General features: G+C 35.1%; 1 protein-coding gene across 4 annotated transcripts in view; it reads left to right on the plus strand.

Annotated features, from left to right (window-relative positions):
- Nucleotides 1-19,739, plus strand: part of LAMA2 (laminin subunit alpha 2) — a 426,899-nt gene that overhangs the window by 314,561 nt on the left and 92,599 nt on the right. For 3 of the 4 annotated variants that reach the window (XM_088140697.1, XM_088140685.1, XM_088140689.1), the window contains exons 31-37: nt 2,173-2,259; nt 3,309-3,502; nt 8,381-8,523; nt 8,993-9,091; nt 13,663-13,774; nt 14,741-14,903; nt 15,851-16,061. In XM_088140697.1, the coding sequence (XP_087996823.1) occupies nt 2,173-2,259; nt 3,309-3,502; nt 8,381-8,523; nt 8,993-9,091; nt 13,663-13,774; nt 14,741-14,903; nt 15,851-16,061 (1,009 nt within the window). The remainder of the gene's footprint in view (nt 1-2,172; nt 2,260-3,308; nt 3,503-8,380; nt 8,524-8,992; nt 9,092-13,662; nt 13,775-14,740; nt 14,904-15,850; nt 16,062-19,739) is intronic. The other variant, XM_088140691.1, reaches the window with a different exon arrangement.

Here is a 19,739-nt window from a genome sequence, read left to right on the forward strand (position 1 = left end):
AACAAACCACATAGGAATTCTATTATATTTACATGTTAATGTTCAGAAAAGCAGTTTTGCAAGCAGAAAGAATTCTGTGTTCTCAAAACTCACCCTATATTTAAAGATACACTGGCACATTTTTACATTTTAATATGAACTTTTGATAGTGAAAGCTAGGGATAGCTGAAAAATTCAGTTGATCACTGTGTTTTTAGATGAATCTACTTATTTCAGACTTGCAAACAGATGCCTCTGCTAGATAGAAATACTTGGAGTTTTAATCTCAATACATCTGGTTCAACTCTTCCTCAGATTCACTAGATTTACCCAATAAAATTTAGAGTGCAACATTCTACATGCTATCTCTGTATAATAAATGAGTATTACCAGTGGAGATGTAATAGTCCTGAAGATTGCAGCACTATCTTTGCTCCAGGACTGAACATACAATATCATCCTTGTACTCTAGGCCAAATTAGCTTTCTGAGTGTTCAGAGAATTACCAATAAATCGGTCCAGCAATTCCAGTTTCTAGAGCAGATTGGTAATTATCCCCCCAAATTTATACAAAACTGGCTTAATTTTGTATAATGCAACATTTAAATAAGTGGAACGTCCTGGGAATTAAATGCAGGAGGAATTGCCTTAAGAACCCAAACTGATATTTCTATGTCCTAAAATATACAATGGAATGGAAGAGTTGAAATAGAAAAGAAAAAAAGGGGGAAGAAAGAACTTATTTGCCTTGCTTAGAAAGCAGCTGTTACTACACTGTGAGCAGGAGTTGTGCATGATATCTACTGTATGTGTGATATAAATGCATATGTTGTGTTTTATCCTCAATTGTATACTTTTGGATACTGAAAATATGATTCCCAAGGGGTTTCCTATGAAGACAGAAACAAACTGACTGCCATATCTTTTGCTCAAATAACCTCAACTACTAAAAGTCATGTTTCCTTATAATTCCTATTGAAAGAAGGTTCGTAGTTATATGCTTACAATTCATGTATTTACTTGCTAGGTGACAAAAGTATACACATTCTTTTCACAAGCCCAAACGATGTATGAGAAAAACAAGAAGTGAGAGTGATAAGCAATGGTACCAAAACTTCTGGCCTCAATTTACTACCACATCCTAATTGCTTAAAAAAAAAAGTTTTAAAAAATCTAATAGTAATTATCTGTCACAAGAATTCCTAACAAATATTATATGCCAAGAAATGATATTTAAAATTAAAGGGAGAAATTGTGGGCTTCTCCATACTCGTCATTTTGAAGGAAACAGTAGTGCCACTGTGGACAGCAAAATGCATACCTGAGAATTCTTCAAGGGAGAGATGACATTGTATTACTATTTGTTAAATTTATGTACCCCTAACACCACCACTTCCTTCCTGGAATTCACAGAAAGTTCACAGAAAGTTCCTCAGACCAACCCAAAAGTTATTCAAGAGGTTTTCATGGTGACCTTCCATGTCTTCCATAATGGAATAGCAAATAAGCATGTATCAAACATGTCTGTGTTAACCTAAGTAGGAGAGATCCATTCCATAAACTTCATTAATACTTGTAATGAAAGGAATTTATGTTTCTTTCAATCTCCTAAGTTATGCTTTGACTATAGTGTGACCTGAACCTAGATATTGTTGGTTGAATGTCTGTACATATGTTTATTAATCTGAAATCATTTTATGAAAATATGAGTATGTTAATATATGAGAAATTATTTGTAATAAATAGAAGGCCATGTTTTTTTAAAGTTAGATTTTTAAAAAATGCTATGGTGAGCTGTGACAGGAATGTTGCAACTTCATGGTGGGCTTATCTATTGAAACTCTTTGAACTTTCATCCCATTCAAAACTGTAAAAGATGGGTCAATGTACAGAGTCCTTCCTCTCAAATTATGTCTTCCAAAACAATATACAAATAGATTTAAGATCTTCTCCTAGTTTCATGGTTGTTTAATCTCTAAAATCGTGTGCATTGTACTTCTAGAAACACTATAATCTTCTATATCATGCAGGATATATGACACCTGCATATATTTAAGTTATTTTAGAAATAAACCATTTTATATGATAGCATGACTTAGAGGAGCAGAGATTTAATATCTGTGAAGCTCTTCTTTGAAGCCAATATGTTTTTAGTGAAGGAGAGATATAACTGTGTTTGGTTTTTTGTTCAAGTTTTAGTCCTTCGTGTATTACTGAAGGAGTTAATGATTACCGATGCACTGCTTGCCCACCTGGATATGAAGGACAGTACTGTGAAAGGTAAGGTGAGATAAAATTTAAAAGAATCAAAATGAAATTATTAAGAAACAGGCCACAATAGAGGTACAAATAGAAACAATAGAGGTACAAATAAGGATATATCCAGTATCTCTGTGTTAGTCTAACTAAAATCCATTCCACAAACTTTTATTTCTATTAGCAATTATAATGAAAAAAATATGTTTTTATCTCATAATTTATTCTGTGACCCTAAAGTGATAAATTATGTGCAGGTTTTCCAACTGATTAACAGTTGTTTCATGAGCCATTTGATTTCTAGGATATGGTACATATTTCACTGGGCATAGCTATTTGATTAGGTGTATTTCCTTCATAACTTTATATTAAACAATAGAAAACAGTCTCTTTCTTCCCTATACCTAAGTACTACAAAAGCCAGCATGTCCATTTTACATCCATAAGCACATTATTTGTAAAGCACAGTTTGTTAAAGGTGTGGACAGTAAAACTAAATGTTTAATGTATCTTAAATATATAAAAAAATAGTAATGGAATGAAATAAGTGAAATAAGTGAAATAAGAGAAACAATAAGTGTCCTTGTAGGAAAAAAGGCAATTGAAAATTATAATAAATTGACTAAAGAACTCAATATTTGTACAGAAATTTCAAGAAGAAAATCAAACAAATGCATATTAAGAATCTAAGGAATGTAAAATAGTTCAGAGTAAAATGCATAAGACATAATCTATGGAATGGTTGATTTATATGCAAGACTGGCTGTCATCATGTGCTCCTGAATAGGGAATAAGAATACTCTTCCTCTACTCCCAATGCATAATGTTTTATGTGTTTTAAATTGTATATACTTGAATTTTGATGCAATTATTCTTCAGGTTAATGTGGAAAACAGCATCAATTTTAGCTTATGTTTATATATTCAACGAACACAATTGTTTCCCATTTCTCAAATGTGTAATGAAAAAAGTAAATAATAGAATTAATCATGAGTATATTTGTGACTCATTCACAGAAAGCCATTTGCACTGGAATTCTCAAGTTACTTTTTATTACATTTTTCAATCTCTAGATGTTCTCCTGGATACACTGGGAATCCAAAAATTCCTGGTGGATCTTGTCAAGAATGTGAGTGTCATCCACATGGTTCACTGCCTGTTCCCTGTGATCCTCTCACTGGACAGTGCATGTGCAAACCTGGATCTACTGGCTGGAAGTGTGCAGGATGTGAACCCCGGCATGCTCGTGAAGGCATAGCATGTGTTTGTATGTAGATTAATATTTATTAACAATACATCTGGAAATTTGGTGGCTCAATTAATTCTTCAAGTGTGAATTCTATTTTGTAAAATCTTTCTGAGATACAGTAAGTTATTACAGTAGACTTCTAATATGGTTGAACATATATAAACTTTGTTGTATTCAGTTGGTTTCTCTAGTTTAATGGTTCCTTTGATCACTGGTAATCTAAGAAGATTCTACAGATGATAGGTCTAGGTGTCAAAATAACAATAAAAAATACATTTAAAAAAAAATGGCCAAAGTCTCACAATATCATCAAATCTTAGAAGGTATCATGAAAGATTTCAGCTGGACACCTGAGATTTGGCATATTTGAAGGATTTTGGCAATTTTAATTTTATTTAATATTAAACAAACCATACTCCCCTTTTCAGTCTCTCCTATCCTTTTCACAGATTCTTTGACAGATAATTTGCACTATTTAATTTTTTGTGCACTCCTTAACATTGAACAAATGAATAGCTCTGTTTTGTTTTTAATTTTTTTTCTATTTACTTAGAGTCAAAAAATATTTCTTCCCACTTCTCAGAGTTAGCTTTAGACATCCTTAGCTCCACTTCAGCACTGATACTGTTGATAGGTTTTTTTTTCTTCTACTATCATTTCTTACACATTGCTTTTCTTCCAATATTGCTTAAGTTCTTGTTATTGGGAAAACTGATGTGGTATTCCTGCTCTCTGTCCTTAGCACATTATTAAATTCTTGTTTAATTTCTACACTGGAGCCTATCAAAATGAAATTAAAATATATTGGATGGATAAGGAAATGATCAGTCATAAGTGAATTTAATTCACTTCTTTTACATATAAAATATTCTTAATCATCTTACATGCTTCCTAATTAAGCAAATATTTGCTTGAAATAATACCTGGAAAAACTTAATCATAACTAGAAAGCAAACTCCTTGTGGTGAAAGTAGACCATATTTTAACCTCAAGGCTGCTGTAATGGTAGCTAAAATGTGCAGAGACTGAATTTTTAGAAAGTTATGGATAAAGATCTAAATAGGTTTCCTTATATTATAGATACTCATAATAAGGAATAATTTTAACTGGTTTCAAAGCAGTTAAATATAACAGTTTTTAAAGCAATAAACCATCAGCAGTTAAGATCCTCATGAAAAGTAGACTCTTTAGAGCTCCAGATTAAAATTCCAGAATATTTTTCTCAACAAAACATCGTTCTGGTATGGTGGATTCGTCATAAAAATATGTGCAGATCAGAATTAGCCAAATCTCAGAGTATCAAGCATGTCTACTATCAGCACTAAAATTGCAGCTTTAAAAATCCTGATTTCCAGCATTCTGTGCATGTATGTGAGAGAGAATACTGCATGCATTATTAAAAGTAAACAAAACTGTACATTATCATACCTGTAATCATTTGCCAAAGGAGGAAGAGATTGATTTTGCTACTGCAGCTAATCAAGGGTTCTCTTCCCTGCCTCCTCCGCATTCCACCTGCTTCACAGGTGACTCTCAAGTCAAAGACATTGATTATATAAGCAAGTGACTTGCTAAGCAGAAGAGCGATTGTTAGCTTTCTGCTACATTTAAACTCATGGACCGGTGAGCTGTATTAGTATCTATAAAATAGATGTTTGCATGATATTTTAAGGTTAGACAGACAGGTAGGCAGGCAGATAATTCTCAATATTGCAAATATGCTTTTTCTCAAGCAAGTTCACTTGAACTGTTCTTTGCTTTCAGTTAACAAATTGTCCACCAACAAAATATTCCAACCATGAAGGAGGAAAGGGGGCAAATCTGGTATTCCTTTTGAATCCTTTTGCAAGACCTCAAAACTTCTTCAAAGCAACCTTTGGAGAATTTGAGGAAGAGAGAAGGGGTCTCATGATGAAAGCAGTCATCTGCTTAGGAAGTATTTGATTTCATCCCGCTAATGCCTTACTGAAACGCTGCATGGTTTTTGCTTTTCTCCATGCAACTTGGCTATAATGCTATATTTGTTAGTCGTGAATACAAATTCTTACTGACAGTTTTATGGACTAAACTGTGGCGATATTTAGTCATGTATAAAGTATATAATTATCATTTTGAAACATTTTCCATTGCTCCAGTATATTCCAGTCTTTGAGTAACTGCACTTTGTCTCTTTTATTAAAGAAGGGAAAGTAAAGCATCTCTTCTTTCCAACTCAATTTTCAACCAAGAGATGTTAATTCATGCTAAATGTTCATAGACCACATAATAGGAAGCAGTTACTTGTTAATTCAGAGTATTTTCATGCCTTTATAAGTGATTCAGGTTTTTTTTTATCATGCTGAATTAAGTTGGTATTCATTTGCATCCCTTTTTGCAGTATTTATTGTCTGCTATCTTGAGCTTAACTAGGAAAAAAATAGTTAAAACCAGGAAATCCATTAGTGTGTTACTATCTGTTGATTTAATACAACAAATTATTCCTTTTTTCAAAGTCTAGGCCTTTCTGCTATTTATTTGATTTAAAGTTCCTGAATGTCTGCCTAACAAAATTGTATGACTTCTTGACCAGCAAATAGAGGTTGTTATGTAAAACTCATAGTTTGGTATAAATCCTTATGTTACATATGGAAATGTACTTTCTCTTTGTGTTCCATAAACAGACACATAAATGAGAAAACTTAGATCACTAATAGATTTTTCAGATAGGTATACATAAAGTAGAAAGTGTTGCCTTCTTGAGCAATTATAGTATATTTCAGTTCAAGCAACAAATTAGTGGGAGGACAGTGTGGAGTGGAAGGCAAAAAGAATTTAGTGGGAAAGGAAATAACTGAGAAGTAACTTCTCAGTGCCTCCTTTTACAATCTCCCAATTGCCTTCTTGTTGTATTAAATCAGCCCCTGTGCCAGATGATTAAGAGAAATTCTTTTTCCCTTCATCTGCTACCCTTCCTAACCCAGTCAAAGAAGGGGACAGCCTTTCCTGCTAGGAGAAATGAGGATGCTATAAGCCATAACAAAGGCAATGAGGATTGTCAAGGAGGAGACTTTTAGTTTTCTGTTGGTTCACAGATAGGTGGAGAGCATTGTAAGTTACCCATGGGGAAGCCTTTAGTGTCAGATTAAGGCTCTTTCATACATAGGTTGGGAGCAAGATGAGAATAGCTCCGTGGTACTAAAAGTGGGATTATTAGGCATAACACTGCTATGGTAAATTGCAAATGAGGACAGGGCCTCAGGCAATCAGCTATAAATTTGGAATTTGAATCACCAGAGAGGAAAGGATATCTAGAAAGAGACTTCTTTGAGGACCATGTACCTTTCCTTTGGTTTTCAAAACTTATCCTTTCATTGTTAATGGACAAGTCTTCTTAACCCATCAGGATGAGGATTTGAGAATTAACCAACCACAGAAGCATAGGCAAATCATATTTCATTCAACATTTATTCAAAGTAAGGAGAAGATAATTTCCTGTTTAACTGTTAGACAGAATATTGATCTTTCTGTGCAGAATAGGATTCCTACTTTAAAAAATGAGCATACACATATACAGATGGTTAGCTGCTTACAATAGCTAAAAAAAACCTTTTAAAATGCAGTTATTCATTATAAGTCCAGATATTGTCAAAGTGGTTCAGTAAAGCTGACCATTTAAAAAAAAATAATAAAAGTGGATCGATAAATAGACTTCTCTCATCACAAAAAGCAAAGAGATGCTAATTAATTTAAATCAGTCATAAACAAAGATGTGACCTAGGGGCTTATTAGCTTGTTGCTCACAATCTTTACACACTGGCTTGGTTCATAAACCAGAATTTCATAATATGGTTTGTTTGGCTTTGACTTAATATATTATTAGAATTCAGCCACTGGGCGGAAAGAGTTGGATTTTTGTCTTTTGAAGGGCAGAAAGGATGTGGTGATGTTGGAATGGTGGGTTAGATTTTCTAGATAGTTCTTTCTGGATGCTTATCGATTAAAAAAAAGATTGTGCAATCACTCTGCCTCATTTACAAAATTTTATTGAAGGTTCAGACTTCATCATCTTTTGTGATTTCATCCATTCCTCCTCTCCTTTTTCTTATCACAATAACTCTGTCAAGGAGAGAAAGGTGGAATCACGTTGCAATTTTAGTAAGAAGATCCTTCCATCTAGAAGTGTATTCTGTATCTTATACTTTTCTTACTTAGTTTCCTCAATTAAATCATTATGTTGGAATATGCGGAATTGCACTATTCACCCACTACATATTCCCTAAATAATTTCATGCCTTGTTCTATACATCAGGTTTCTTCATACCTTTCCATAATTCCCAGCCTTCAGTTTCAAATTTTACCAATTCACTTCCTTAAAATGCTCCTACAATTATCTCTTTGGCTGGCATTGTCCCAACAGGATTTAGATGGCTCCACCGCTATTTCTTCCATCACTCTCTAACTCAAGTCCCTTTTATTAATCCTGATATATAATTGGAATGTATCTTAAGTATCTGTTAAATTAATTTGTTTAAAACTTTCCTTGCCCTTTGCCCTTCTGTTACTCCTCCCCACCTGAGCTAAGCAAGATCTTAAGCTCTTCTAGGCTGTGCCCTGTGACTTATTTTTGTTATTCTGAAAATTGTATATTGAGCTCTTATATAAAGAGTATTTAATGTCACATTGGCCTGCTCACTAGATCTGGACAATTTGATATCCATTTATCCGATCTACTAGAGACTTCTTTGTTTCTCCACCTTTTATCGCTCCATGAAGTTTTAGGGACCAGTTACTGAAGTTTAGTGGCCTTATATTTTGGAGAATTTTATGTGTACTATAAAATGTTTCTTGGTTGAAATAGCAAGTATTTGCTTCAGATGTTGAGCAGGAATAAATATTTTTTATCGTCTTTTCCCACAGTTTGTGATGATGAGTGCACTGGTGTCCTTCTCCGTGACTTGGATCAGCTAAATCGGATGACTCTAAGTGTTAATCTTAGTGGCCCACTTTATCCACCATATAAAACGCTTTATTCTTTTGAAAACACAACCCAAGAATTAAAGGTATAATCAAGCCCATCACCAGGGTTTACATTTCACATGGCAGCATTATTTGAATCAGCATACAGTATGTTAATTGTGCTTAGATTGTAGCAAAATACACATTAGTGGTTTAATCATTTTAACCATTATTATAATGAATTATTAGAGGAATAATAAGCAAACAATGTTTGTTCTCTCTGATTGAAGAAAATAATTGTTAGTATAAGCAAAGCATAGAGGTATTATAAAATAACCTTTCTAACATTTAATAAACTTAAGCAGTCACTTTACATTTTTAATAAAGCTAGTATTTAGCTACATGCATATATGGCTTTTCTTCTATATAAAGATATTCAAATAAATTATTTTCATATACACAGTTACAATAACTGAAGTTAAAATGGAGCTTCATTCACCAGGATGGAAAACATGCATTTTTCTACTATTGGTATTGTACCCACAATGTAAAAGTTCATTTTTCCCCCCTCAGCATTTACTGTCACCTCAACAAGCACCAGAGAGACTTCTTAAATTGGCACAGAAGAATTTAGATACTGTTGTGATAGAAATGGATGAACTGTTGACAAGGGTGAGTTTGACAAGCAAATAGGTATATTCTGAATTCATTTAAAATAATGGGATCTTCTGACTTTATCTTAGCTTACTGGAGGCACATTGCTGCCATGTTCCCAGGATTCCATCCCTACTCTTCTTGTAATATCTGCATGCAGGAATGATACAGGAGGGCATTAATAATATGACCCTTTCTAATAGATTGAATCATTCATTCATTGCCAACATTTGTGTGCCACCTACTTGAGGAACCCTAGGCTGTCTTGACTTATTCCCAGGGATTATTTAACAAAACCTTCTAGTAGTATTAGAAGCTGCTCTACATGTCAGAAGAAAACATTTATAAAATTCTATATATTGATGGATTACCCAACACCATTTCTATTCACTAATCCATCCAAACCATTATGAAGCAAGATGTGGAATCAACTTCAAAAGGAAGAGAATGTTGTCAGCTAATCAGTGTTCTGCTCCAGCTGACCAATAGAAGAGTACAAAAAAAATGATTAGATCAGGGCCCCATTGGAGCAACAAAAGTCCCCATCCACATTTCCAGAATATATTGTGTACTTTTATCTTGTTTGCAAGACAAAAACAAAAAAAGTAACTGAGCAATTGCTCAAAAAGGGTAGATGCAAAGGCACCAAGCCACCATCCTCTGTTTTTTAAAGGCCGGTAGTTATATGTGGTTGCAAAAAGGAGTAAGGCTATTTGACAACTGCCTGAACCAAACATCACTCTATTCCAAGCATGATTCTCACAAAGATTTATTTATTTATTGAGATGAAATGGCTATAGGTACAGGAATTTCAGCAAGTGAACTGTTTTCAATAAAACCAGTATATCTCTGGTGTAGATTTTCTGATTCTCTTTCTCACAGCCTTTCTTTGAACCAGGGAGGAAGTGGTCTCTTCTCTGTCACTGATGAAGTTTTAAGCTGGTTGTTTACACCATGGTTTCTTGAATCCTCTCACTGTGGAAAGCAACTTTGACCAAATAAATTACAATGCAGCCTTATTTTGCAACCAAACACATTTCTCATTTGCTGTACCCACAGTTGTAGGTTGCTTCAGTGGCAGGAGAGAACATTCTAGCCAGTGACTACAGCCAGCCAGCATGTAAAGAATGATCCAAGTTGTCAATGGGGAAGGTGGAAGAAAAATAAATTATGTCTTAGAGGAACTAAAAATCCCCTCATCCCTCATTCCCCACAAAAGGAAAAGAAATAAATTGCTAGCACATACATGCATCCCTATCCCATCCACAAGGCAGTGTGGGGCAGGGGAGGGACCCAAGCAGCAATTTGGCAGATCCCCTGCCAAAGAGAAAGGGAAAGAGATGGACTCCGATCAATTTCATCTCAGTTTCCCACCAGTCAAACCAGCTCACCTCAATCCTGGCTGTGTTTTAAAGCAGGAAGTATGCATTTGTCTAGCCATTAAAAACAACAACAACTTTGAGTTGTTGCAGGAAGATTTGTGAATCCATGAAAAACATCTTCCCTCTTTAAGAGCCATGACAGAATGCTATATCACCTGATGCCCAAAAGGTAGGAAGTGGGGTTTATCTAAAATTCCCACCAAGAAGCTGGAAAGTCCAGCTAGTTGAACTGGAAATTGATCAGTACAACTGCTGAATGCTGACAATGATGTGGGACCGTATAGCTCCAAAACTGATTTTGTGGGCAGCCCAAAGGCCCTGTGTGGAACAACCCTGTGCTAAAATGTGCTTGGCTCTGGTATTCCTCCTTGTAATGGCATAATTGAAAAAATATGCAAGATGTGTTTCCTTCCAAGAATATTTACTATGGAATGAAGCATAGGGCCAGTTTTCAAATAATTAAAGCAGCTGGGGGCTTTTTGGCATAGCTGCTTTAGAAGTTGCCCCCAGTTGCATCACATGGGGATAGGGCCAGGCCTGAGAAGACACCAGGCTACTGTGCCAGTACACTGGATTTTTGAATTAATAGGCACTTTTTCTCAAGCGCTCCTTTTTATAATGAAGGGATTGGATATTTTTATATCTCTGTGGACAAAAATTATGTCAACAGTCAGCAAATTAAATGATGGCAATATGTCATATGCAAAAACAGACCTCTTTATTTTTTCCTACATTTTTTTTTTACTATAAAGTTCTAAAATGAAGCATAGAAAAGGGGTTTACTTTTAGCACATTTTAAGTTTTTTAATTTGTAATACCATTTCCCTAAAAAAGAAGTGCAAAGAAATAATAAAATTTAATTTGTAATCCAACTGAGGCACAGCAAGAGAGAAAAAAAATCCTGCATCAAAATCAAATCTCAGTTGTGATTTAGATCCTATCAAGCAAACCTCATTTAGAAAGGAGGGGTGAAAAGTCTGTTATTAAAACCTTTGTTTTCTGGAAGTAAAATCCTCTCGAGATGACACCTCTACTGTTCGTTATTCCTTTCATTAGTAAAAACTACAAACTGCAGAAACTGGAATTTTCATTAGTTATCAGGTAGAGGATTATATCCATAGAAAGTCTGCCACCTAGTGATGAAAATAAATAAACTGAAGAACTGACTCCACATAGATTAAATTTGGATGCTTGCTAGACACACTCAAAATCCATATTGGACAATATGTTTATTCTGTGTACTCAAAAATATCCAAGTTTTGAAGATCTCCCTAATCTCTTCATTAGGGAGCACGTGACAAAAATCATAGAAGAGAATAATGGAATAGGGAAGGAAAAAATGCTGTGAGGTTGATAAAATCAGCATGGTCAGAGTCTAAAGAAAGTGTGGGTCATCTGCTCAATTCCTTCACAGATGAAAAACAGAAGGGGAGAAATATGTGATGCGCAAGAAAAAAGTAGAAACCTGGATAGTTCTACCTGGTGGTATGGATCTTCAGAGAATAAAATTTTAGTTCTTCAGTATACTATCTCCCTGTTGAATAGCTACATTTGTTTGGAATGTTATGAAGAGACAGAAGATTCTAGAACTATGATACTTGAAGATTAGTTAAGGCTGCTGTATCTGGGTGGTAAAAATCCACACAACCACTAGAAAAGAGGTAGTTTTCTGTTTCTCTTTGCTACTGCCTAGTGATCAGATTTTTCTGTCCAGATGTGGTATTCTTGGTGCCATTTGTGTTTTCAGGAACAAGTGATATTACTGTTACATTGGGGTTTTTTTCCTTTGTTTGTTAAATTTCACTATAGTAAAAAAAAAAAAAATCCTTAAAATCATTTTAATAATTGATTTGGGGTAGTAAATATATAATGTAACATATTAAATGATAACGTACCACTATGTGACTATATCAGCTAATAATGGATCCCTGACAGTAGGAGTAAGTCCTATAAAGTTTAATTATTTAACTTTAACAGAGGGCTCATTTCTACACCTCTGTACTCTGTACTCACACATTATATTAAGCCAAAATCTCTTCAGTTTTGGTTTAATGTGTTATGTGAAGCCAGCAGAATATGGCTTATTCAATAAACTAATGAGGATGTTAATAATGTGAAGCCAGCCAATGAGATTTCCTAAATCTGTATTGTATTGGCTGGTGGAAAGGAGAATCTTACCAATTTCCTTCTTCCCAGAGTTCTGTCTGAACATGTAGAAAAGTTTTAAGACTTTCCTCATGTGGCAAGACATTACAGAGGCCAAAGGGCTTCTATCCATGTAAGTTATGCTTTTTCACTTTGCGGCTTCTCATTTTAATGTTCCCTTTACAAGCAGTAACCAACATTCATGGAGAGTTCAAAACCTCAATGGTACAGTATAATTTCAATACCATTTTATTTCTGTATTTCTAACTGGTTGAATATATATGATATGTACAAGATAAAAACAACCTCTCTCTAGAATTTTGTTTTGTTTTGTACCTATATTCTTGCCAATGCACCTGACAAATTAGACCCACTGGAAATTGAGGTCTTAATTTCCAGCATCAAGGATATTGCAGATTCAGCAAAACTGAGATTTATTTACTTCTATGGCAATAAGGTAATGAAAGGAGAATGGGTAGGGGAATATGTGAATTTTTGATCTGTCCCACAAAGGATGTATTTAGAACTGAGGTTACATTACAAAGCAGGAAGGTCTATTGTTGATAAATTATATGGCAGGTATAGTCATATAAACAAATTATGAATCATTCATTAAAACCATACTCTGAAGTGCTAGTTAAATGTTCTTAAGTAAGTGTTAAGTAACACTGAAATCAATAGGACTAAAGTACCTAATACAACCCTAAGAGACCCATGATTTCAGTTGGGACACCAATATTTTCATCAGATGTGGAGTCTTACATATTTAAGGATGTGAATAAAGCCAAAGAAAATTTTTGTCCAGAATTCCTTTGTGTCCTATTCCTTCCAATGTGCTCTCCAAGAAATAAAAAATTGAGCCTCTGGTGACCCCTTAATGATAGAAGTGGTTATAAAATGTAATTGTGTACTTGGGAAGAGTGTGTGTCACTTCCAGTATATCTGATCAATAATTCATTGATCTCTTTTTGCTTGAGGAAAGGTTTCCAAGTAGATTCAGACAGATGGAGTATCTTCTTGTCATGTTCATTAATTATACTTTTCTTTAATCTGTATTGCCAGGCGACCAAGGTGACAGCAGATGGGGAACAAACTGGACAGGATGCTAAGACAACTAATGAGAGAGCAAAGATGCTTGGACAGCTCATCAAAGTCACCCTCCAGGCTGCAGAAGGTAAGAAAGGAAAAATGCCAATAGTATCTCAAGGAAAGTAAAGCAGCACATTTTAAGAATAATTGTGTAAGGCACTGAACAAGAGTTCCTAAAATGAGAGGATCAGTTGATTAAAATGCTGGACTTTTGTGTTAAACTAGAGACACTATTGTCAAATAATTGTAGGCTTCCTGCAATCTAAGGAGGGTAGTTTGCTACAACTGTTGGTAAATTGGCAATTATGACCACAGAACAGCAGAAATTGAATGTTCTCCTTCAGGAACATTTTGAGTCTAGAAGAATAGCTATTATGATTAAATAACTAATGGGTAGCTTCTGCTTTGCTGTTGTTTATTTTCAAGTCAGTAAAATTTTCATTTAAGAGGAGAAGAAAAAAGTGCCATGTAGTTTTAGTACTCTACAAGGTGCATTAAGAGTACATCTTTAATTTCTCAAAATGGCTTTAAAAAATACATTATTTCTTGCTGGAAATGAACATCTGCTTGCAAATAATGGATAAATATACATCCATCTTGAGATTCAGCAAATTATGTCCCTAAAAGGAATTTGATTCCATGAACTTCAGAGTGCAATTGGGAATGGTAATTAGAAAATATTAAGCAATATTTAGGGATTATAAAACATACTGAATGAAAAAGACCATACAGGTATAATTCTTACTGTAAAGTTGGTGTCTTGTAACTTTGAACTGAGATGTGATCATTTTCCAGCAATGCTGCATAAAATACCATGCACAAAACTATGTGAGTTTATACATGGGTTGTACAAATAGGCTATGGTTACAAAATATTAAGAAACATGATGTCCAATCATGCTGTCTCTTTATTTATTATTGGAGTAATGGGACATATTTCAGATGAGGAATATCATATGAACGTTTTAGTAAATGGAATGAAGTAAATACTGTATGCTAAACATTATCTGCTTGCACTTTGTTGACATTCATAATCTGCCATCTTTCTGCAGATGTAAATGATGCTGCTTTAAAACTGAATGAGACGCTTGGGATCCCAGACAAGATACTTGACAAAAGCCTTCAAGAATTACACAGTGAAGTTGACAAAATGATGACAGAACTTAGGAAGAGAAAATTGGAAGTGCAAAAGGCAGTAGCTCAAGAGGAATTAGAGTAAGTAGTAAAGGAAAAATATAAATGAATTAATAGTTGGTTTTATTATGTCTGTAATCAAATTTCCTTTCCAATTTCAGGGAAAATTGAAATTTCAGTGGCAATGTAAGACAGTTAAAATAAACAGCAGAGATCGAAATAACAAAAAAAGGGGGTTTTTTGTTTCTGTTTAAGAATAGCTATAGCCACTCATCAGTATACAAATGAAGAGAGAGAGAGAGAAATTGGATCAATGTCACTGAGTCCTTAATATCCCCAGATTCTACCTCTTTTGTACAGATTTATTAATAGGAAAAAGAAAAACTAAACAGAGTTTGCCTGGAGTTATTTTTATCCTGCACTATGTTGCCTTTACAACTACTACCTCAAAAATGAGTTTAGAAATAAATTTTGGAACAATGAGGCTTGAGGAAGCAACAGCTTTTGTCACCCCTATGGAATAGTCCTTTTTAAAAACCACATAGATAAAAGTACTGTGATTAGAGAGTCCCTAGTGAAGTTATTCACAGAGAATAGAAACTAGATCTGTCAGTCTGAGAATTTCAGCAGAAATGCATATTTTTGCAGGTGAAATGTCTCTCTGCTTCTGTGAATCATCAATAAGGAGCCCTTATTAGTCTACTTCAGAGGATCCCTGCTTTGAGCTTGACACTCACAACTTCTTTCTAAATCAGCCCGATCCAGTACTCAGTTCAAGATCCAATTAAACCCAATGCATATATTCCTAGCTTGAACTATTAATGATGTTAGCCCTGAATCTGTCAGCAGAAGACATGCTAAGCTGCTGTTTAGGGCCTGCTAAGACCACTAAGCATTGCAAAGCAATATCATGAATGAAACATGCCCTAATGGATAGCTGTATGAACTACGTAAGTCCAATTTTAAACACAAAGACAGAATGAAGTATAAGAGATCTATTATTTAACATTGTTTATGGTATGTTACAGGTCAGCAGAAGAGCTGTTGAAGAACATGAACAAGCTATTTGTAGAGCCAAGGAAGAAAACCGAGGACCTAAAAAATGAAGTCAAAGAGAAACTAGCAGACTACCAAGATAAAATTGATGATGCTCTGAACCTGTTAAGAGAAGCAACTAATAAAATTCGGGAGGCAAACAGACTATCTGAAATCAACCAAAGAAACTTGACAGCAGTGGAGGTGGGTGTTTGGTCACAAAGTCCCTTTCACTGATTTTTTCATATATAATCAGCGTTGATCTGAACAAGATAAGGAGCTTTCTCTCCCAGTTTAAAAAAAAAATGCTATGGATATAACTTAGTAAAATCTTTGACACATTATTTAAATTAGTATTTGGGGTAAGTTATAGCAGCAAAATTATGATTGAGATGACAAAGAAAATGGAAAGAAACTCCAGTGACTAATTCATGGTTAATATATAATATATAGAGAATATAGTAATTCAAATAGACTAAGCCTAAGTAGAACCCTATACAGCCATTACTTCACGTTCTGTGTTGATATTCTATTCACATCCAAGGAGAGAGACAGACGGTTAATCTTCAATATTAGTGTGGCTACACTTTCTTTTCTCTCATGCTCTCAACTAAGGAATTAAAATGGGTATATGCAAATTCAGATTATAAATCAAACCATCATATATCTTTTGTAGTTAAGTGATGTAAATGATTTTCCTTGATTTGAATTTAATTGCAATGACTTGAAAGCACATTATACTGTACATTAACAAGTGCTTAGCCATGACAGTAAGAGCAAAGTCAACCTCAAATGAAGACAGATGTGTTCAGTTTCTTGTTTATGTCTCACTCATGTTTTGCCTAAAGGCAAATATTAATCCAGTGATGGCAGTTTCCATAAATATGCTTCAAGGCCAGATGGGCTAACAATCTTAAGGGTAGTGTTGCTTCTCAGTCTGTTCTTCAAAGAGGAAAGAGAAAAATACTAAAAATTATACACATACGCACACACATGCACACCTACTGTATAGAGGGTATACCAAAAGTTAGGCCTTATAGGCCAATCACAATATATTTAATTAATTTTAATACTTTTTTCCACAGAAAATGTTATTGTACTTAGCAATGTTCAAAGGTCACACGTCAAATGAGTAAGGAACTGTAGAAGAAACCAGTTTGAATGTTTAATGTAATACTATAATTTGTCTATGGGGCCTGACTTTTGGTACCCCCTGTATATATACATACACACAATACAGAAACATGTAAAAACACTTTTTAAATTTGTGTTCATCACAATCTGTTTTATGTGATTCCATGCAATCGAAGCAAAACATTTTTTTATCATTTAGATTCCTGGAATACTTATTATCAAGTGTCATGAAACCATGTTTCAAATCATAAAGATACACTTTTGTTGTTACTGAGATTTCTTTTGATGGTGGGGCTTATATGTATAAAATCTGCAGGTCTTTCTCTCTTTCTCTCCTCCCTTTGTCTTGAAGAATTGTATTGAGCTTTGGGTGATTAAGGCTTTGCACTCTTTAGCAACTATTTGAAAGAATTACTTTAGACCTTATACAAGCTCTCTGCTGTTTATTAAAGCATGCAGTTTTTCTTTCAGGCTTCAGCATGAACCTGAAAAAAGGATATTACTGCTTTAATAAATTGAAACATTACAACAGTGTTTCTGTAATGCACGTCTTAAAGTAGTTGCATTTTTTCCAGACTTTCTTGAAAGCCTGAACTGCATCCAAAGCAATGCTTCCAAATCATTTTCAAAGTGTCCAGCATTCATATCTAATTAAATGCAAATCAGTCCAGAGACAATTGTGTCCAAATTCTAGGGATCCCAAAACAGAAAATGGACAACTTAGAATATTGAGTCAAAAATCAGAGGAATAGTGGCAGAGGCGTGGTCAAAGCTGAGTAGGTATCAAGGTTTAGTCAGTAAACAAGAGAAGAGACAGGAAAAGCCAGGCAGAGATTTCCCACTGCAAATGAATTGCTCAGAATAAGTTAATGTCTCTAAGGCTTTACAGGCCCTGACCCACCAGTATGGGCTGCTTAGATTAAATGGCCAAGATTCACAGATGGGGTCCATAAACATCAGTATCTGTAGACATCTTCTCTGTCAATCCACAGGTTGTTTGATCCATGTGTAGGGAAAATGCCTCTGTGTTTAAATCCTTTGGCAAGTAAATTTTTTTTAGCATCATCAGCTTTCTGATAAAGGGTGTTTTGTAATAGGAAACACTTCAGAAGTTCTTTTTTTAATTTACTGGGCTTCTGTGCTGTTTCAGGTGTTGCTGTCTCTAAGCAGCTTGCACACCTCACATCCGTAACAAAGGTTAAAAAAACAGTACAATAGTAATCAACGTAACAAATAACAACATTGCCAGTGCATCAAGGCACAATGGAAGTTTAATTGAATAAAACATTCTGCAGCAAGAAGGAACAACCTTATCACAAATCAGCCTCCAAGGTCAGCTGAAACACACAGGTAGTCATGACCTTCCTAAAGAGTCACTTGGATTGAGATGGGCGGCTATAGAAATTACATGGATGCATGCATAAATAAATGCTTAGCAGGGTTGGGGCTACTTGGACTTCAGGGGAAGACTGTTCCAGAGAAGTAGAACAACCACTGAGAAGGTCCACTTTGGTCCCTCTTGATGCCATTCTTGAAAGTAGAGTCTCCTTCAAGTCAAGCTTGACTTCTGGTGACTTGAAAATGTTCATGTAGCTTTCTTGGCAGCCCTGTGGAAATAGTTTGCCATGGTCGTCTTCTGGGATTTTTAAAGGATATATTTTTCAGTCTAGCCTACAGCCCTGGAATTCTCAGCTAGTGTCCCATTAAAACACAGTCCAGGACCATTGGCTTTTTCCTGACTCTTGAGATTATTCAGCCAAACTAATTTAAGAGATTAAAAGAGAGCCAGGTTGGTGTAGTGGTTAAGGCACCAGCTGAGAGACCATGAGTTCTTGTCCCACCTTAGCCACAAAGGCAACTGGGTGACTTTGGACTAGTCACTCTCTCTCAGCCCTAGGAAGAAGCAGGCAATGGCAAACCACTTCTGAAATCTTGCCATGAAAACTGCAGGGACTCATCCAAGCAGTGGCCAAAAGTCAATACTGACTTGAAGGCACACGGAAGGAAGGAAGGAAGGAAGGAAGGAAGGAAGGAAGGAAGGAAGGAAGGAAGGAAGGAAGGAAAGAGAAAGAAAGAAAGAGAAAGAAAGAGAAAGAAAGAGAAAGAAAGAAAGAAAGAAAGAAAGAAAGAAAGAAAGAAAGAAAGAAAGAAAGAAAGAAAGAAAGAAAGAAAGAAAGGATTTTTATTTTTACTTTGATCCCTCAGTTTATTCTTCCAAAACATGGTAAACTTTCAAAAATTATATACTTGTGTATTTTATCATAAACCATGACTTGAAGGCACACATTTCTTTTATTATATAAGGACTGGGCAGGAATTCAATAACAAAAAGGTTCTTTAGTGCGTGCAGAGATGCAGATATAACACCTATTTGCAACTTCTTAAACCAAATGACTCTTTTCTAGGATGATGATGATGATGATGATGCGGCAGCGGTGGGGGACAAATGCACAATTAATTTCTCTGCTTCTCTAAAAAAACAAGTGCCCAATATCTGGGAAAGATGCAGCTGCTTTAAGAAGTTGCAGACAGGTGCTAAGTACAAGTAGTCCTCAAGTTATGACAGCAGTTGGGACTGGAATTTCCATCGCTAAGTGATGCAGTCATAAAGTGTGATTTCACGTGACCTCATCACTTAGCAACAGCAGTCCCTGCAATCCCCATTACCCGTCATTAAGTGAGGATCATGGGTCATTAAGCAAACACCTCCTTGCAACTTCCTGCCAGCTTCCAACAACCAAAATCAGT

Source organism: Python bivittatus, unplaced genomic scaffold, assembly GCF_059951505.1.
Source record: "Python bivittatus isolate LINGU-HERP-01145 unplaced genomic scaffold, Pbiv_v1 ctg000020_np1212, whole genome shotgun sequence".
Taxonomy (NCBI): domain Eukaryota; kingdom Metazoa; phylum Chordata; class Lepidosauria; order Squamata; family Pythonidae; genus Python; species Python bivittatus.